This window comes from Leptodactylus fuscus, chromosome 1 (genome assembly GCF_031893055.1).
Source record: "Leptodactylus fuscus isolate aLepFus1 chromosome 1, aLepFus1.hap2, whole genome shotgun sequence".
Classification (NCBI taxonomy): Eukaryota; Metazoa; Chordata; class Amphibia; order Anura; family Leptodactylidae; genus Leptodactylus; species Leptodactylus fuscus.
The window spans coordinates 283,101,028-283,123,121 of NC_134265.1; the positions used below are offsets into that span (position 1 = coordinate 283,101,028).

The 22,094-nt window shown below is 39.8% G+C and overlaps 1 protein-coding gene across 2 annotated transcripts in view; it reads right to left on the bottom strand.

Annotated features, from left to right (window-relative positions):
- Nucleotides 1-22,094, bottom strand: part of LRBA (LPS responsive beige-like anchor protein) — a 426,487-nt gene that overhangs the window by 109,567 nt on the left and 294,826 nt on the right. For both annotated transcript variants that reach the window (XM_075287867.1, XM_075287860.1), the window contains exons 41-44: nt 21,760-21,862; nt 18,299-18,414; nt 16,552-16,664; nt 2,089-2,229 (exon numbers count right to left, since the gene is read on the bottom strand). In XM_075287867.1, coding sequence (XP_075143968.1) covers nt 2,089-2,229; nt 16,552-16,664; nt 18,299-18,414; nt 21,760-21,862 — 473 coding nt within the window. The remainder of the gene's footprint in view (nt 1-2,088; nt 2,230-16,551; nt 16,665-18,298; nt 18,415-21,759; nt 21,863-22,094) is intronic.

Below are 22,094 nucleotides of genomic sequence, written 5' to 3' on the forward strand. Positions count from 1 at the left end.
GCAAATCAATGCTGGTTCTGCAGCAGGCTCGTCCTTGCTCGTCGGCAAAGAGTTGGCAGCTTGCTGTTACAAGGGATCTTACTTTTTCTCATGGAAAAGAACTGACCAGCGTTGATTGGCCAGTGTACAGCATTTGGCCAATCAACGCTGGTTCTGCCGGAGGCTCGTCTGTGAGGAGGCGTAGTCTCCAGCAGTCTCCATTGTGGTCCGATCTTAGACTCCGCCTCCTGGCCAGCGTTGATTGGCCGAATGCTGTACACTGGCCAATCAACGCTGGCCAATGCATTTCTATGAGAAAAAGTAAGCTCCTGCATAAACGCAAGCTGCCAGCTCTCCCTGTAGAGTAAATGATTTAGTGTGCAGAGGCTCAGAACCGAGGAAGACTGTACTGTATTGTACTGTATATGGTACAGTCTTCCTCGGTTCCGAGCCGCTGCGCACTAAATCACGTTGATCCGTTCCTATGCGGCATCGTATGGTATGTTTCTGACGCCGCGCAAGGACGGATCAATGTCGTATGTCGAGGACTACCTGTATAAAACTGCATATTCATGAAGACATGAAAGGTCCTCTGTAGCAGTGGATCATCCAGATGTATATAGTCTATGGCCAGTCTAGCATGAGTTAAATAAACTCAGTGGAAGTGATTTGATATAGGTGTAGTCCAGTGTATCAACATTTTAAATTCAGCTCTAAATGGAAGGGGCCACACGGTGTCTCAGTGGTTAGCACTGCAGCCTTGCAGCACTGGAGTCTTGGTGTTCAAATCCCTCCAAGGGCATAAAACCATCTGCAAGGAGTTTGTATGTTCTCCCCATGTTTGCATGGATTTCCATCCCATATTCCAAAGACATATTGATAGGGAAAAACGTACATTGTGAGTCCTATGTGGGGCTCACAATCTACATTAAAAAAAAAAAAATCAGCTCTGAATGGTGACAAAATATACAAAACATACTATTTCCCAGCTGATTCAGAAGCTGCATCGCCCCCCCAACGGTCTCTACTTCCTGCTGCAGGGCCACATGACCACTACAGGCACTCCCTATATGACCACTGACTGGCTGTAGCAGGTCCTGTTTCCCTGAGCAGGGAGGTCACTGCTGCTGAAGAAAGTAGATGTCAGGCAGTGGTGGGGGTTCGGCTGGGAAAGTCTCCTTTTTTGAATTTTCTATAATTAAGTGGTTTTAAAAATAATTTCTATTCGCTTAACTACCCCTTTAAAAGAGGTTGCCACATTAACATACCTCCTTTATTTAGGGTAAATGTATGGTCAGACATGCTGTGATTAACGTGTCACTAAAAAAAGTTATCACAGAAAAGGCACATCTGACTCTACATTCATATGTGCACCACTTTGGTTCAATTGTTCTGGTCTACCAGAGGACAAGGAAAATGGACAACAGATCCTGAAAATCACAGAGGAAACCCATCAGGAATCAACAGACCAAGAAGGTGGGCTTACAGCTTCATCTTTTTCTGGTGCAAATGTGAACATAGCCTTAAAGGGGCTCTATCATTGGAAAAGTCTTTTTTTTTTAATAAGACCGTTTTTATATGATATGCTAATTAGCCTCCAGCATGCATCCCGGAAGTCTCCGTGAGCACTGTCTGATGTGTGTACAGAACAGGCTGCTCCTGATGACGACTCATCTCCCTGCTCTCACACACAGCACAGAGCAGACAGTGCTCACTGAGACTTCCTGTGCACACTGGAGGCTAATTAGAATATGAATAAAAATGTGCTCATTCAAAAACTACTGAGGGGATTAACATACAAAAGGTAGTGTGAAATAGCCTTTCTAAAGGCTATGCAAGTATATGTTTAGTTAAAAATTACTTTTCCCAATGATGGAGCCCCTTTAATAAACAACAACTTTATGGGCATATAGTTTCCCTTTTACCATTGGAGCTCACATGAAATGCTCTAAGTATGAACAAAATAATTTAATCAAAGTCCAGTATACAAAAATCTCATTCAGTGTATTTTTTTTCAAGCCACCTGCTGCATGATGTTAATACATAAAACATAATGCTGCCCTTTGCAATAAATCATGGGGGTCTTGTATATGATCCCAGAGAACTTACAATTCTTAAAAGCCAGCTGAGCACAAAGCTTGCAGTAGAGTAATGTGTGCCATAGTGAAACTTTGGAACTTGTTCATCCTCCCAGGACTCATAGCGCTCTGCAAAGAAGGCTGCTCGCTTAGGATTCAGTGCTCCAACAGGCTGAAAGATAGAGAGAGTTGTACTTTAGAAAAAGAAAAGTTACATCTAGGTAAAAACAATACTAGATTTTTTAATGAAGTCTTAACATGGCTATAAAACTGTAGCCTGAACTTCTTCCAATTACATTCATAGTGCCACAGGAGTGACAAGACCACTGAGATGGCTCCCTAGAGACATCAGCAAATCAGCTGAACAACATAAAGTGACAGAACAACTCAAAGCTACAAAAAAGCAAAATATAATTAATCCCACAAGGGAAAGTTATGCACAGTAGATACTACATGGGAAACATGGTTTTAAATATGTGCTAGTACTGTCACAAATAAATTTTATTTCACAGATTAATGCAACAAAGGAAAAATTAAGTTTTCAAAATACATTTTTGATCAACTTGATTTGCAGACCGTACCACTGTTTTTGTATGTGAAGTCACCTCTTGAATTGCTAACAAAGCATTGACGGATTTATCGTATTTTATGGACTATAAGGCGCACTGGACTGTAAGCCGCATTGCCCATGAGCGCCTTATAGTCCGTCTCGGACTATAAGCCGCAGTCCGGTGCGCATTATATGTTATTGAAAGCGGCGGCAGGCAGACTTTGCCAGCGGCCGCTTAGCCCCCCGCGTGCCAGCCGCTTCTATTGGAAGCGCTCGGCAGGCGACGAGGGGCTCTATCAGCAAAATCATGCTGATAGAGCCCAACCGTAAAAGTTAGATTAAACTACCCCCCCCCCCCTCCCGTTTTAAAATAAAAGCCTGAAACAGAATGTGAAACTTACCGAGCGGTGCAGGGTGGGCGGGCATTCAGGCCTCCTCTTCCTCCGATGTTCCGTCCTCCTCCTCCGCCGCTCGCTGATAATGGCCTGGGCGCATGCGCAGTAGTAGAAGCATTATGATATTGCGCATGCGCCCAGGCCATTGGTTCGCGAGCGCCGGAGGAAGTGGTCAGGACATCGGAGGAAGAGGAGGCCTGAATGCCCGCCCGCCCGCCCTGCACCGCTCGGTAAGTTTCACGTTCTGTTTCAGGCCGGCGTGACAGCAGGGCTGCCGGACACTTCCCATTCATTTCTATGGGAGCCGGCATGCGAGCGCTCTCCATAGAAATGAATGGACTGCTTTTTTCCATTCATTTCTATGGGGAGCGCTCGCATGCCAGCTCCCATAGAAATGAATGGGAAGTGTCTGTCCATTCATTTCTATGGGGAGCGCTCGCATGCCGGCTCCCATAGAAATGAATGGGAAGTGTCCGGCAGCCCTGCTGTAACGCCGGCGTGTACGGCTGTGATACACGCCGGCGTTCCGTAGTGTGAATGCACCCTTACGGTGCCTTTTATGTATGTATGGAAGCGGCACGCAGACTTTGCCGCCGCTTCCATCCATATATAAGGCGCATCGGACTATAAGCCGCACTTACGATTTCTGAGGAAATCGTAGGTTTTTATGTGCGCCTTATAGTCCGGAAAATACGGTATTCTAAGTATTGGCAAAGGTTCCACCTGCTAGACTTCCCAGCCATACATTAAGGGGGTTTGGCAGAACATAATCATTTCCATTTACACACAATTCAAAGTTTAACTTTTTGAAAATATAAAAATTCCAATTTCTTCCAGATTTAAAGATTAAAGATTTTCTCTTAGGGGTGAAAGTCTTTTGTCTTGATAGGATACCAATGTATATCAACATGAATGGAGGAACAGTCTATGGTTTGGTACTTGTCAGAAACCAAACTATGATTTCCTTAGTAGTAGTGGTAGCCAGGTTATCTTCTCATGAAAGTATTTTCCTTGCCTATTTCTGTGTTCGTGCATAGCTACAATTCAGATGATTTTGTCACTGATGAAGGGGAGAAAAGGAGAAAGAAACTCACTCCTAAACCAAGAAAAGTGCTATGCCATCACTGTATAAGGAACACACCTTTATTCTTATTATTCCATTCCACCTATAAAGGTATAGTTTATGTGCTATATGCTTGTGTGATATAATCTGCTATGTGGATCTGTGTATCTCAAAGGTATCAAAATGTTTTGTATAATTTGATCCTGTAGTCATAAACCCTTGCTATATGCACCCAATTACTGAGGACAGTAGTAGAGGACAGATAGAAAGTAGTGTAAGTGCAGGATCAGACTACATCAGGGTTGTTTGTTGTCTGTTACCATGGAGATAAAGAAAAAAAATAGCAGCTCTAGACAAAACATTTGTATTTTTGATGCAATGCATGTGAACAGGTTCATTATAAAGCAAAGGAAAAACCAATCTAAGGATGACAGTGGAGAGAATCATTATCCTTTTTGCATAAATCTATTATTCCTTACAAACAATTAATCCTCTAGTCTGCATAATATATATGTTAAAATAAAAAAATTTAATTTTTTACATTTACTAATCATAACCAATTAAAAATACTGTTGACACTGCTGGCTCCATGCACAGAATAAGAAAACAACACTAAAAAATAAGGTTACTAATACGAAAAAGCAAACACACACAAAAATCTATCATAAAGGGTAAAGCCATATTTATAAAAAAAAAATCTTTACCAACAATCGACAAAAAAGAGTTTCTGAAGCAAAATAGAATGGTCTACTGCAGCTTATAATTGGTAGTAAAAGGTAGACATTAATACTGCATGGAATATATAACGCTATGAACTACGTCAAATATATTTTCCAATACCAATTGAAATCATTGGTGGAACTATCTGACTAACAATTTAAATCTAATATGACTTTAGCCTGTTTGGTGTATTATCCAGGAAAAGCTCCCGACATGTATCTGATGGAAGGTGGCAACATTTCCCACTGTAAAAGCACCTCCAAATGGAAGAGAGGAATCTGCTGCACTAAACCAGACTTGTTTTTTTAACATATTGTAACAGTATGGCTAAGGCAAAAAGAATACCGAGTGAACATGCTTAGTGTATTTAGCTGGGAGCAATTCCGAGTATGCATGCTAATAATACATCACTTCATCACTATAGTGATATGGAACGGACATTACTTTGTAAGCAGAGATTTTTATGTTCTTATACATCTAATCCTGATATATATATATATATATATATATATATATATAGATATATATATATATATATATATATATATATATATATATATATATATATGTAGCAGTACTATTGTATAGAAGAAAGTATCTGTAAAGCTAATAAAGGGATACACATTTCAGTGAGTAACCCAACACTGGCCAGTGTGAGTTCTTTCTTGGCTATGGGTTAGTTACAGGATACATGCTGCAACCATCAGTCTGCACAGCAGGGAGTTAATGGGAAATAGAATAAATACTAAAATGCAATTCTCCCCACAGCATTTTAACAAATGACTCTGTGCCTGGGAGCTCTTGAACTGCGCACCCACCTCTAATCAATGGTTATAGAATTACGCTTCTTGGAGATACCACTAAAACCAATTAGGACTGATTTTGTTGCCTCTTGTGAAAACAGCAGCATGCAGAGATCGATGCTGCCACAGAACCTGCACTATTGATTCCTGATGTAATTGTTATAGTTCCGTTCTATATGAGCCGGCTACGACATTCTTCAACTCTCATTTACAAGTGAATAAAGAAAAAAAAAAAAAAAAAAAAAAAACAAAGACCACAAAAATCCTCTCTGTAGATAAAAGGATAAAAAAGAAGTGTAGAGTAAAGAGGTATAGCGGGTCTAGCCCTGACAATGACACACTATCAGCTTACTCAGAGAACTTACAGTGGGAATACACACTTTGAATTATACATAACATGAATGCGCTGATTTATTGTGGTAATAACATCCACCTCATTAAAAGATTCTGCTTTGCTGCAGTTGGAGGGCTACATATTGTTTACTGCTATAAATTAATGGCAGGGCAGAGAAAATAGTGCAACCCCTCGAACAATAGATCTGCTGTGACAGAGCCGTACATCATAGCTTCCTCATAATAAAATGGAGACAATGTATTGGGCTAATACATTTTACAGTGCTGGCCTATATTTTCCTGACAACTGCTATAAAAGATGAGGCCATTCCGCTATGTTTTAATACACCGTAAAAGCAGTTTACTAAGCTCCAGTACCGTACATGGAATCAAGCCGCACCATAAATATTTTAGACTGCTTAATTAAACTTTTTTTTTCTATTTTTTAATTGGAGAGGCAAAAAAAAAAAATGGTGAACTGGGGGCCTGGGATACAATTAATTGATAATAAGATATTAAAGAATATCAATTAACTGTTTATTTCCTTGCACTAAGTGGTGGCAATGTGTTGTGAAGCGGCAGCTTAATTGCAGTTTCTCTTGGGGAATGTCTCCAGGTAACTAGTACATGATGTGGCGACCTTGTCTGCTTCTCATTGATCACGCTGCTCATTAATACCTCCTTACTTATGTACTATTTATTGCATTTTACAATTAAAGAACTGCAGAGCGCATTTTACAAAAAAAATCAGACAAGTCATGTGCATGCTTTATGCACATTAAGGAAGGCGATTTTAACATTGATGGCGGACAATACAGTGTTAATACAAAATATTGAAGGAATATTGTCCTATTTACACTTTTAGCCCAAGCAGTAAAAAGAATTTCCTTTTCTTGAGGTTCTGTCATGTCGATGCATTATACAGGTAGCCCACGGATTTTAATAAAAACTCTGCACTGCTTCAATTTACTGTCGGTTTTGTGGAAGTGAAGTTGATGCTTTGAAGGGCAACTGATTATTGCTAAAGGGGCTGTTCAAAGTAGACAACCTCTTTAATGTAATATTAAGAAAGGTAACGGACTAAACTTAAAGGGGTTTTACTGTATAGAAACAGCCCCAGCAGTGATAAGCCACAGACTATGTGACCATAAGTAAGACATTAGCAATGTCACTTATTAGTTGAGTTCTACGATCAGATTATTTTTGGGTCACCATTTTAACAAAAAGGGTCTGTCCAAAGTGGACAACGCCTTTCATGTAATGTTAACAAAGGTAACTGACTAAACTTAGAGGGATTAACTGTATACAAGCAAAATCACCTTGTGTCTTGACATCGATAGATCACTTCAATGGTATCAAAGTGATAGACTAGTGGACAGTCTATATCCATCGGGTGTCCTGCCTCTAGTCGGGAGTCTTATACCATATAACTATCATGTGTTTAGTAATCCCGTGAATACTGGTGCACACAACTTCAGAGTTTATCATATCAGTTCTTTATGACTGGAGTATACAGTAGTAACATTATTGGATTGCTATCCATGGCTATTAGTGAGACATAGGTTAATAAGCATTAATATGGTTTGCTTTGGTAGGGGTATAATCTGACACCCTCACTAATCTTGCTTTTTTGGTTCCTGTGTATTTATTGAGTGCATCTTGTTATATCTATATTGCTAAGGTTGGATGGGCCTTTATTGTCCCCTGATGAACCAATAGGTTGGGGAAACACATCGTCTGAAAGATTGCTAAGACTGTATACGGTACCAATTTTTTCTAATCCCTTCCAGATATTAGTTCTATATTGTCTATAAAAAGTTGTCTGTATGTAGTTGGTCCTTTTCTGTGATAGTTTTGTTAATGTAGGAACCAATATTTAGCATCTTATATTGCAGTGATATGTGGGTCACCTATTGACAAAAAGAGTCTGTCCAAAGTGGACAATCTCTAATGTAATATTAAAAGGAAAACCGATAAAGGTAAATAATAAATTTAAAGGGGTTACCTGTATACAAAGCCTCGGCAGTCACACGCAAGGGACCATGTGACCATAAGTGAGACGTTAGTAATTTAATATTTTATTAGTTGATTCCATATCTGCCCTCAATTTTTTTATTTAAATGTATTTTTATTGAAACAAAAATTACAATAATCAAAAAGGTATAGACATACAAAACAATTCGAGTCAAGAAGGAAAGTGAGTAAATGCAGTAGCACTTTATTTTAATTTATTGGGATAAACCCTTTAAAAGTTCCTATAAGTACAATAGTCTACAGGTAAAATAATTCTACTTCATATTCTGACTCTGTTCTGCTTTGTCTCCTTGTCACATAACAGATACAGAGCTTTCTGTGATGGCATGATATCCAATCTTCCAATCACATAGGTTGCTTCCCTTGACAATAAAACACAAGAATGCCATAAAAGGGGGCATTTGGGGGGTAGGGCCATTTAACACGTAGAAGGTGGTGCTTCCTATTACTCTGGCCATCCCTACCACCACAGTTTACATGAGAACGTCTCGTGCGATTGGTAGATAGAATGTCATGTTATCACAGGAAGCTTTGTTTGTTCATATCTCTTAACAAAACGTGAAATAGACTACTAAGGCTTAAGATACCCATAGGAACGGTTACAGTTCTCTATTTTGTGAGGGGACACCCCTTTATGCTTAGGCCAGGCACACACATGATGTACTCTTAGCAAGTTAACCGTAGTGAAACAGTCAGCAGCCAACCTGCATCGATGCACAGTAGCAGAGTAAGGGAGCCTTCACATTGAGTAACGCCGGGCTCAATGTGTGCTTATTTTTACTAGCGTAGAAATGTGAGGGTAGCGTTTACGCGACGTTTTTTTACAATGAGCGTATACGCGGCATTTACGGCTGCGTTTTTTGCTTGCGTAAACGTTTACGCGAGCAACAGACGCGGCCGTAAACGTGGCGTATACACTCATAGTAAAAACGCCGCATAAACGCTATACTCGCATTTCTACGCCTGTAAAAATAAGCAAACATTGAGCCCGGCGTTACTCCGTGTGAAGGCTCCCTCATATACTTAGATTTAGCAGTAGTGTAACCATTGCAATGCCATGGAGGTAAAAGCCCTGAAAATAATTTAATACTTAACTAGCTCAATTATAACTACAGATGACATCACAAAGCGTGATGACCTCATGATTCAATTATCACACTATATCAGCAAAATTTTAAGATTCTATGGACCCCACCCATGGTTTTCTTTTGTGTATGGATAGCCTTTGCACCTACAAGGTATTGGGGTCTAATTGTGCACTAACCTTCTGCAAGCCTATAGATATAAAGCTTACTTTTTTCTACATCACATTTATATTTATACTTTTATATTTCATTATTTAAAACGGTACATGTTTAAAATCATGAATAATGACAATTCTGTGGAAGGCAACAGTGCGCAAAATATCTGTAGATCCCTTAATACATAGTGGCACAAAAAGTTTAACTTAACACTTAACATGTTAAATACAAGGTAGCGTCAAACGTTAATGTGACTTTTTCAGTGGCTTTTGTGTCAATTGAGGGTTTGCTGAAACCATGTATCTAATGCGTTAAGTGTCAAGTTAAACTGTGCTATAACTACAGCTCCAGTAGTAATAACAGCTTTGTATACAGAAGGACTGCTTCCTTATATTGTGCTCTCTATATTATCTATAGCTCTGATAGCACTGGAATCCTTCATATGGCACTCTGCACAACTGAGAGAAGACATTTCTCTGGAATATTGTCCAGAATGCCAAGCTAGAATGTGAGATTTACAGACAACTTAAACACGACTTGTATCACATGAGTAAGAAAACCAAAAAGAGAGCGAGAGGTGGGTTGTACATATTTTTGCACTTAGAAGTTTGTTATTGAAGCATATGCAGAAAGGAATGCCTTCACTAAACATGTGCATTCACATAAACAAGACGTGGAAATAGATGTAAATAATTCCTTCAATGCACACTATACGAGTAATATTAAAAACCAATGTATGCCACCAGCAGAACAACATACCAAATAGTATCAAAAATTTCACATCCATGTTTGCTAAAATAATATAATTTACTACTCTCCATATTACTACAGAAAATAAAGCTGACCGCCTTTATGAATTCAGTATGTATTGAATAACTACTACATGCAATTCTCCATTAACAGTTAAAATTCAATTTTCTAGATCACTGGACATTATCATTGCAAAAACATTCAAGAAGAATATGTCTTCTTAAAGTAGTGACCTTCATGGACATCATCTTCATGTAAAATTAAATTCCCCCCCTTCTATTGGTCCTTTTCAGCATTTTATTTATCCCCAGATATTAAATCATTGGTCAGTTTCAAATTGAAATAACTTTGGAACTACTTTTTACAGAAACCCAGAAAATCTGGTCCTGAATTAAAATATTTATAGTGCTATACAAAACTTTTCAGAGCTCTGATGAGACTGTAAAATGGGTTCCTACCTCCTTACACCATCCTTATAGCTTTAACTCTGACTACAGTGTATATATTCTAAACTCTTTGCAGAAACTGATTTTACTGTAATCTGTCTCCACTTTAGTCACTAGATGCAGGTCTGTCTCTTATCTCGCCTTTGTCTTTATACTAGACAGACAGCTCTTACAAGTTCTCTCATTCCTCAGCTCCCAGCCTCCCTCCTGTGTCTGTAGTATGGGTGTCATCCATAATATAAGAAGTCATAAATACAAAAAACGGAAAATCTGGACCCACAGACTGCAGTAACATTTAAAGACAACTGGCTGGTAAATTTCTCCATGGAGAAATAGTAGACCAAAGACATTCTTACTTACAGAAGAGATAATTTCATGACAATATGTACTGGAATATGCATCATAACCTAATATATAGGTTACAAAAAATAACTCTGCAAGTACATTATACAATTCCATAATATACTTGTTGTCAATATGCATAGATCCTTCATATGTTTGGAGAACGCTCTTTGTAGAAGTTATTATATATGATGTCTTGGTGGTCTCTTATGCCAACTACCGAGTTTGTAGCTAAATAACCTGATTATGCTGATGTCAATGGATTTCTGACAAAAAAAATAACACCTACTACTTTCTATACAGCTGCAATAAAATGTACTTCAGTTTATTATAGATTAGCACTTAGCCCCATCTAATCTGTAATACAACTAGAAAAAATATGTATACCCTTAAAAGGGGCTTTAAAGCAAAGAAAAAATTGCTAAAAGGTTCAGAGTGGGTTAAAACAAGAAATCAATTCTCTGCTTCTTCCATGCTTACCGGGTCTTCACTGATCTGAACATACACAATAAATCCCTGCACAGCCAATCGCTGATCATGCTGGCCCTTTGTCGGCCATTCTGCACAATCTGGTCTGGCATTTGTACCTGGTCATAACAGATTATTGGATGTTTACCACCTGTTAAACTTTTTCTTTTTTTAACCATGTAAACACCAAAGAGGTTCTTTCAATTTTGCCTTGTTGAAGCATAACTAAAAGATTATCTGACAGTCTTTTTCACTACTGGTTTAGTTGCCTTTGTATAAGAGATTTCTATTCTTACTGCAGTGGCGGATCCAGGCTTTGCGGGGCCCTGGGCAATTGACTGTGGCGGGGCCCTACTTACAAAAACCCGACATGTAGGTTTTTTCTGTCTGCTTGAAAAGTCGGGCATCTTTAGGACAGGCACGGAGTGTAAAACAATGCACCCGATGTCCATTTAAAGGGGTTCTATCAGCAAAATTATGCTAATAGAGCCCCACACATGCGTGAAGCCTTTAAAAAGGCTATTCAGGCACCGTAAATGTTATTTTAACCCCCAGTCCCGTTTTTAAATAAAAGTATAAAAACATATATGCAAATCTTACCGAACGTGCATCGGGGGCAGTGATGCACGATGCCGCGTCATCTTCGGGCACGCCTGCTTCTTCTGTCTTCTTGGAGCGACGCCCTCTGGTCCCGTCTCTTCTGGCTTCCTATTGGTCTTTTTCCGGCTTGAGGTCTTCAAATCTCGTGCCTGCGTAGTAGTGCTTCCCTCCGGATCACTACTGCGCAGGCTCACTCGCCATTTTACTTAATGGCAGTTTGCAAGCGTGCAGTACGCTTGTGTAGTTCTATGGGGACTGGCAAGTGAGCCTGCGCAGTAGTGCTCTGGAGGGAAGCACTACTACGCAGGCATGGGATTTGAAGACAAGAAGACGGAAGAAGACATGGAACCAGAGGGCATAACTACAAGAAGACAGAAGAGGCAGGCGTGCCTGAAGATGACGTAGCATCGTGCATCCCCGCCCATGGTGCACGTTCAGTAAGATTTGCATATATGTTTTAATGCTTTTATTTAAAAATGGAACTGGGGGTTAATATAACAATTACAGTGCCTGAATGGTCTTTTTAAAGGCTATCCACGCACATGTGGGGCTCTAGTAGCATAATTTTGCTGATAGAGCCCCTTTAAATGAATGCAGAATGTCATGGACACAGCTAGTGTCCGCTGCTAATGTCCGTGCAAGACATTAGCAGCGGACACTGACGGTAGTGTGAACGCCCCCTAAGATACTCCAATGTGCCTCATATTAATAGCAATTAACCCCATCATGTCCTTCACATTAACCTCCTGTGTGCCTCACATAAGAGTTACTGATATGTGAGAGACATGGAGGTAATAATGAAGTATCTTCATGATTAGTAACCCCATATATCTCACACATCAGTAACCCTTATGGTGAGGCACACAGGGGGTTAATGTGAGGGACATGATGGGGTTAACTACTATTAATATGAGGCCCATGGAGTTACCAAAACTAAATGAATAACTCCAAATGCCTGACAGTAATAGGCAGAGTAACCCCCCTCCCCCCTCCAGCCTGTACCTGCGTGTTCTGTCTTTACTTTCATTTTGCTGAACTTCTCCCTCTCGTGTGTAAGCTGCAGGACGGCAGGGAACTTCTGTAGAGCGATAAGCTCCGCCTCCTCGGCTCTCCTCACTCTCTTATTGGTTGACAGAGGGCAGCCAGAGAAGGGGGGTGAGGAGGGAGCGTCGTCTATCAGTCTCCCTGGCTGGCTGCTGTCTATCAGCCGACACTGCAGGTACACAGTGTGCTTCCGACATATACACTCACCGGCCACTTTATTAGGTACACCTGTCCAACTGCTCGTTAACACTTAATTTCTAATCAGCCAATCACATGGCGGCAACTCAGTGCATTTAGGCATGTAGACATGGTCAAGACAATCTCCTGCAGTTCAAACCAAGCATCAGTATGGGGAAGAAAGGTGATTTGAGTGCCTTTGAACGTGGCATGGTTGTTGGTGCCAGAAGGGCTGGTCTGAGTATTTCAGAAACTGCTGATCTACTGGGATTTTCACGCACAACCATCTCTAGGGTTTACAGAGAATGATCCGAAAAAGAAAAAAGATCCAGTGAGCGGCAGTTCTGTGGGCGGAAATGCGTTGTTGATGCCAGAGGTCAGAGGAGAATGGCCAGACTGGTTCGAGCTGATAGAAAGGCAACAGTGACTCAAATAGCCGCCAGTTACAACCAAGGTAGCCAGAAGAGCATCTCTGAACGCACAGTACGTCGAACTTTGAGGCAGATGGGCTACAGCAGCAGAAGACCACACCGGGTGCCACTCCTTTCAGCTAAGAACAGGAAACTGAGGCTACAATTTGCACAAGCTCATCGAAATTGGACAATTGAAGATTGGAAAATGTTGCCTGGTCTGATGAGTCTCGATTTCTGCTGCGACATTCGGATGGTAGGGTCAGAATTTGGCGTCAACAACATGAAAGCATGGATCCATCCTGCCTTGTATCAACGGTTCAGGCTGGTGGTGGTGGTGTCATGGTGTGGGGAATATTTTCTTGGCACTCTTTGGGCCCCTTGGTACCAATTGAGCATCGTTGCAATACCAAAGCCTACCTGAGTATTGTTGCTGACCATGTCCATCCCTTTATGACCACAATGTACCCAACATCTGATGGCTACTTTCAGCAGGATACTGCGCCATGTCATAAAGCTGGAATCATCTCAGACTGGTTTCTTGAACATGACAATGAGTTCACTGTACTCCAATGGCCTCCACAGTCACCAGATCTCAATCCAATAGAGCATCTTTGGGATGTGGTGGAACGGGAGATTCGCATCATGGATGTGCAGCCGACAAATCTGCGGCAACTGTGTGATGTCATCATGTCAATATGGACCAAAATCTCTGAGGAATGCTTCCAGCACCTTGTTGAATCTATGCCACGAAGAATTGAGGCAGTTCTGAAGGCAAAAGGGGGTCCAACCCGTTACTAGCCTGGTGTACCTAATAAAGTGGCCGGTGAGTGTACTTCCTAATAGGGAAAGTATATGTGTGAAGCACACTGTGTGCAGGGAGCTGCAGCTACTGATAGAGGACCGACAGGGGGCCCCTGCAAGTGCTGGGGCCATCGGCAATTGCCCTGCCGACCGACCCAAGTTTTGTTAGGTACGGGCCCTGCCGCGGGGCCCGGCTCACCCGGCCCTGGATCCGCCCCTGTCTTACTGTACAGGAAATCATTCCTCCATTGGCTAACTGATGAGCCTGTGATGATTGTGAGCTTCTACATAGCAGCCAAATGAAAGAAGCAGAGGTGAAATGTAAAGTATAAGGGTTGAGAGGAGCTTCCCTGGCCTTGATGAGAGAGAATAAAAATGTCAGATTACCTCTGACTCCCATTAAAGAATAAAACTAAACTGGAGCCACTGATCAGAGCTATGCCCTAATGGAACACTACAGAAAAAAGCAATAAATAAAAGACATAAAGGAGAAGGGGTGTGGCAGATAAGAGAGCACTTACCTGACACAAGTGCACCCACTGGGCACTTACACGCTCATCTGCATATGTGACCATATCAACGGCTACAAAAATATGTTCCTGTTTACGTCCCCTTACCCAGTGCTAGTATTAGTGCTTAAAGATATTGTTATAGTTCACTATGAAGGCCATTATTATATATAGTATATAGTTATAATATAGTAATATATTACTACCGGTACTCCCCTTAGTAGCAGGAAAAAGGCAAAACTCCATTGCTCTTCACTAAGCTGCCAACTACAATGTACACCTGTCTGCAGTCCAAGAAGGAGATTCAATATGAACATTTTGTAGTCTGCAGTAGGTAATCTGGAAAATAACCTGAACATTACCTTGAAAGAAGGAGCTTTAGCTTCTTAATACAGTGCTATGGATATTTAAGCCAATAGAGAATATATGTGCCATGTAATTCTCACTGTGCATGCTCATCATTCACAAATAAACCTGCAGCATCAAGTGCCAGAAGATGACACTATTACATGTATCAAGTGCCTGCCTGAGCGAGAATAGGCAAATAGGACACTTTCTAGTGGAAAGCTTCCGATTAGTCATTGTTAATTGGCTCATGTGCAGTACTTGGTCTCTGTTCACAGTGAGTGTCAGGAGTGTTAGATTCTCCGCTGTCCCCAGACAGTGCAATTAATAATAAAAGGACGCTGGTTAGTACGTACTGAAAACCCATTAATACTGCAAACCTTACCCACGCTTTTCATCAAGTCCTAAATTTATCTCACTCAGTTACAAGAGTATCGTTTTACCCTTCTCTGAGGTAATAGAACAAGAGATATTTAATAGCGTAACTTCCGGATTTTTTTTTTTTTTTTGCTATGGCGTCGTAAAGAGTTTGTTAAACAGGTTTGTAACATTCTTAATTAACCTATCTAACATCCTTTTAATAGAAAGCAGGCTGTAAAGTTTCACCTTGCGATCCTTTAAGTATTGCCAGGGAGAGTCTGTCCTGTACACCTGTACTCAATGCAGTACGTAAATCTGAAGCATTTGCCAAAGGGGAATATTCACTTCAGATGGCTGTAGCTCTGGTTCTGATATCACATTAAAGCAGAGATTTGCTGTTAAAAACATGAATATGAACTGCTGCATATAATACAGCAATAAGGCTGAAAGTAGACTAAACAGACCATTTTTTCACAACTGTTTTGCATCTATGGGATACCTACATGTAGGATTTAGCTGTCCGCTTGAAAAATCGGACATCTTTGTAAACGGACACTTAAGGAAACCCACGGAGAGTAAAGGACACTACATGATATCCCATTTAAAATAATGCAAATTGTAACGAACGCAGCTAGTGTCTGATGCTAAAATCTTGCGCGGACATTAGCATCGGACACTAGCTGTCGGACACCATCGCTAGTGTGAACCCAGCTTAAAGCTAGAAGACACTATAAGCAGCCATAGTGGCCACATGTACCAGGACTGTGAGAGTGCTGTACGCTTCTTTTGCTGTCAGCTTTATTTTTTTTTGAAAAGTCTTGAAAGCAGCTGACTATTTTAGACAGTCAAAAAATTCACTTCACAAATCTGATCTGAAAAGACTTTTTGAAAACTGGTATAAAGGCTTTTCTTCCGACTTAGATCAGCAAGTTGCCATACTGCAACTTCTAAGTCAATGCTCTATTTCATCTCATATATTCATAGTGGATATGAACACATGAAAAATAGTCACGTTAAAATCCTGAAATATATTGTAAAAACATTTGTTTTATACATCTCAAACAATTATTTGAGCAATGGGATTCTATAATAGCACCAACCTTTGACAAATCCCTAAAGTTGCTAGGGAGCGTTAAATCCAGCTCTTCAGATTCATAATTTGTGATAACCCAAGGAAAAACTGGATACTGATTCAAGTCATTGTAGGTACGTCCTGTGAAAAACAAGAAAACACCAATTATGTTCCTGTTTGCAGTAGATCAGTGAAATAGACAATGGCATCACACATATATATTACTTTAAACATATGCTTGGTGGGAGCGTGACATTGGTACAGGCTGGTCACACCAGTCTTCTGATGCAAAAAACAAAATCCAAATCCAAAAAGCAAAATCCTTATTTCACATATTATCATATACTAGTCTGCCAACAACATGGAGAAATATATCCACAGTAGATGAGCTGTTCTAATTTTTTATACATTTACCTGAGAATTTCTGGCACATAGCTGACTGCTTATAAAAAAAAAAAAAACACCACCTTGAACATTTTCCATCTTGACCAGAAAAAAGTGGGTAGAGTTCAAGGCAGGCCTGGAAAGGGATTTTTTGGGCCAACAGATTTATTATATACTCTAATACAGAAAACTAGGGTGAGCTTTATCTGAAATCTACACCAGTCCCTGACTGGCATAGATTTCAATGCTGGCGCATGGGAACTCTCATGGTGCCCCAGAATTACCAGAGACCAACACTTTTTCAAAATAATTCTTGCATATCTGTCACCAGCATGCAAAATATTAATAATAAATCCCCCCGATGTATCATGATACATATTTAATTATAAAATTATCTATACACATGGTTGGAGATTTATCAAGCTACATACACCAGAATTCTGGCTCAACTTGACTCAAAAAATTGGCTTACATGCCTTGATCCACACTTATTATGTGTCTTTGATTTATTTAATTTTTTTTTTGCTTTTCTGAGTAAGGGAAATGGCTTATATTCACATTGTTCACATTGGCGTTGTTTGGTCTGTTGTCATAAACCATCCTATGATCAAACTGACAGAATAAAGCATGTGGATGGCGCACCTTCTATATGCATACTTTATTAATGACTCCAATGTTGGGTATGGATACCTTATTGATTGTTACTATTGAGCTTATACATCTTGTCTTGGTTCAATAGTATTGCTTATTGATCACAAGTCCTGCACGGTCTCCTGTTACCTTACTGTAAGTAATAGGTTTGTTGTTATTTCTCTCATTGTTATTACTTGTAAAATCTTTAATACATAAACAAACAAAAAAAGACAAAAACTTTCTTCTGTTGTTTTTGCTTTTAAATGGAAGAAAAAAAATAGTAGAAAGCTTCCTCTTATTAAATATTAGAGTCAATGTTGTGGGATGCAATTGGCAGGTGCTATGTCTGCATCCTTCACCGTCATCTCCTTAGTCCATGGCTCTGAATATAGGACGGATCAATGGACCAAACAACGCCAATATGAGCAGAGCCTAAAAGAAAAATCTGAAGCTTTAAAAAGAAACAAAATTTGGTACAGAATAAAAATGAGACTAAATCAAACTAGAGGTGGCATAAGCTAAACAAAGATGTATAGTATGTTTAACAATATGTAACTACTAGACTGTGAGCTACTCTGATAAATTTGGGCCATCTTCGGCAGTCTTAGTCTAAGTTTACACTGTCTAAATATCAGATATGATTAGCAATCCAGCACCAGAACCTTATGTTGCCGCTCCAAATCAAGTGACACAGTGAACTATTTTAGAAATAGTACTAAAGGAAAAAAAAGCAGGAGAATACACTATCACTACTTTACCAGCTATTGTGTTTAAGAACATCAAGTATTCAAAGTTAGAGATTTCTCTGTGCTGCCAACGCTGAGTCATGTTTGAGGCTTTGAATATCTGCCGAGGGCTAGCCAGGGAGATGCGTCTGTCAAGAAAGAAAAAGAAAATAACAGTTAATTTCCTGTTACAAGAAAGGGTAAAAAAAAAAAATTAAGTATGCATAGTACCAAACCTTGCAACATGCCACCATAGGAAATCAAAAAGTAGTTAAATAATGCCTGGGACCCATAACAAGTGTAAGCAATAGTGATCACTAAATAGTAATACTTGGACTGATATGTGTGGTCTTAACCACAGTCGATGGTTGAAAGGTTTAGCAGCATGTTCTAAAATCTCTGTGGGCTTCTTCTTCAGAAGATGGTGTTCACCACTCATGGGCTGCCAGATAGAAGACAACTTGACAGAAATGTTAAATAAATCCAAATGAAGACAAATGTCTTTACCTACTGTCTGTAATAAGGGAGACATCTGTCGATCTATGGCTACCCTAAGAGGAAACAATTGATCGGTCTACTGATAACATCCCTATATGCAGAAAGAATTAGCATGCACCACGTAGCACAGTATAAACGGTCAATGCCGGGCGGACCTCATTACCTAGTGTGGTACATGGGTTAAAGAAGTGTTCTAAACACACTAGGCACTGTGGTGATGTGTTACGAAGATTATTATGACTTTATACAAAGTGGGGAATTTGGCAATTCTTTGTGTGCAGCTTCCAGTTTGGGGAGAGAAATTTAGATCAGGTATCTGTAAAATTATCTTTGCTACAAATATAAAATATTCTTATTTTCACCAGTTACCTATATGACTTAACTATACCCATTCCAATTTGCTCAAACAAATATAAAGATTCTGTTTCTGTATTGCCAAAGTCTGAACAAGACCTTAATACAGCTATACACATTATATAAGTTAGTAGAACCCGACAATTTCAGCAGGATCTTCTCACTGTCTGATGTGTATCGGGACCCTTAGACTCTTCCTGATGGGAGATGGCAGCGAAGAGAAGATGCATTTGGATTTCAAAATATTCCAAGCTTTTGTTTTCAGGAAAGATGAGCTACTGCAAGACACACCTCTCCACATTCAGAACACATGCATGCTCGGCTGCATGTATTTGGGATAGGGAGAGATCTATTGCCACATTCTGTTTTTTTCAGGAGAACAAAAAAGGGGGAGAACACCGAGCGTGCTTATTGTGTAGATGAGTTTGCAATGGATGTTGGAAATAAAAATGTACAGAGAAATGGACCAGTTGGTCCCTCACCTTCAGGTGTTGTGAATGAGTCACAACACCAATGGAAGCACAGAGGTTGAGGTGGCTGCAGAATCTACAGACTGGTCACCAAGGACCAGACAGTAATGAAAGGAAGGAGGACCGCGACTGGAGATGGACATTTGCGCTCTCTGGTCCACAGATTGGAGTGTCGACAAGGTGAATAAAATATATGACCTTTATTAGACAAAAACATACTGCACAACGCGTTTCAAGATCCACAAGCTCTTCTTCAGGTGCACAATTACTTGTGACCTCACCTGGCAAGTAATTGTATACTTGAAGAAAAGCTTGTGGAGCTTTAAACGCGTTGTGCAGTACGTTTTTGTCCAATAAAGGTCATATATTTTATTCACCTTGTCGACGCTCCAATCTGTGAACCAGAGAGCGCAGACGTCCATCTCCATTCGCGGGCCTCCTTCCTTGGTTTTTTCAGGAGAATGGATTTCATAAATTCTGCGTGAATGCAGCCTCTTGGGGCATGATGGCAGGATGACTGAGCAATTCCTGTAAAATGTTCTTAATCTAGATACAGACTGGATAGGTATTAGTTTATCCAGTGATATCCGATTTATTGGTCCTTGAATACATGAATTGGTGTATACTATTATTCTGGCCGCATTTCATTTTAATCTTTGAGTAAGAAAGAATATTTGTATTTAACTTGAAGCTGTAATGAAGACAACAGAGAGGTACATTTGTGTATATATACACTCATTTTCTTGCACCATAAATCAAAGGAGTGTGTGTGCAACACAGCATTTTAATGGTTATTGCCTGTGCACTTTCTTTTATGGATATTTATAATGAGTATATGCATAATGCATACATAGAATATCCTCATTTAACATTACCATAGCATAACAACATCTCCAATTTTTATGTTTAGATTCATCTCACTATTTTATAAGATATAATTAAACACAAAACAATTGACTTCAAATAACCAAAAAAAGCAAATACTACCAAAGATGTCACTATGATTAAAGGAATAGCTTCATACTGATGTGGACTTAAGAGTATAGTTTTCAACAGAAGACTTATAAAACAATAGGTAATAAGTCAATGACATAGTAGGTAGGTGGGTCTAATTTACAATCCAACAAATTACAAAAGTGATAGAAAATAAAATGAAGTCTAAACAAAATGTCCATATAGGAAAACCGCACAAGATGCAAATTGCCCCCAAAAATTTACGCAATGATAACTCATTTAGAACTGCAAAAAAAATCCCTTTATTTGTCCTCTAATACGCCCCGCTGAATGACAGAAGCCTACAATCCTTCCTACTAATTTTATTATAATAAATGTGAAAGTTTGTATGTTTGTTCCTCAATCACGCAAAAATGGCTGAAAGGATTTGAATGAAATTTGGCACACAGATAGATTGTAACCTCGATTAAAATATAGGCTACTTTTTATCCTGGTGAATGACATGGCTTCACGACTTATGAATTTTTGTTCACTTACTATATTAAACTGCTCTTATCTCAACTTCTGAGAATGCCAGGGCTGTTATCTCTTGTGTAAACATACACTAACCCTCAGTGTACACACATCTGCATATTATCTGATTTGCTCTAGGCATTGCAGACACACTTTGCCAATTTTTAACATGCCTGGAAAAAAAATCTAATTTGTCGCAAACAAGGAGAGCTATGAAGGATTCTGAAGTCACAGAGCTCTCCACATGTGGAGCTGAGGGAGATCATTAACGCCAACAACATGCTCATTATATGGCGTCCCAACGACCTGCTGAGATACTGGAACAATCACGGGCACAGCTTGAGGAACAAGTCCAACAGAAGGACAGCTTGACAGCTGTCGAAACGCTGGAGCAGGCGGATCATCAACACCACGCTCATTATATGGCGTCCCAGCGAGCTGCTGAGATGCTGCAACAATCACAGGCACGATGTGAGGAACAAGGTCAGCAACAGGACAGCTTGAGAGCTGCCGAAATGCCGGAGCAGGCAAACCATTGACGGCAGCAATTTGCTGAATATAGGCGGATCATCAATGCCAACAACCCACAGATGAAGTCATGGCAGAGGCCATGGCAGTCATGGCAGAGGACATGTCTATAAAATATCTATTTTATAGAGCATGTCTATAAAATATCATGGGTCTGAGAATTTCTACAAATATTACCTTGTTTGAGGAAGACCAAAGTTCGTGCCAATGCCAACTCTGGGGAGACAATGAACAACCTTTTTCACTGTAGATTGGTCGGGAAAGTTGAACATGACAGCAACTGTACAGGGAAGACAAGCACAAAAAGTCAGGCTATGTTTCATTTTTGTGATACAATTTTCCTATTTGAGTGAAAACACAAGCAACAAAGGAGTTCTAATCTCTTATCAGTGTATTTTATTTTTTGCAGGTGTTTTTGAGATGGAAACCGCATAAAAAAACAAAAACAAACAAACAAACAAACCAAATGATCCTCCCAACTCTTCAATTTATTTCAGCTAGGAGAAAAAGAG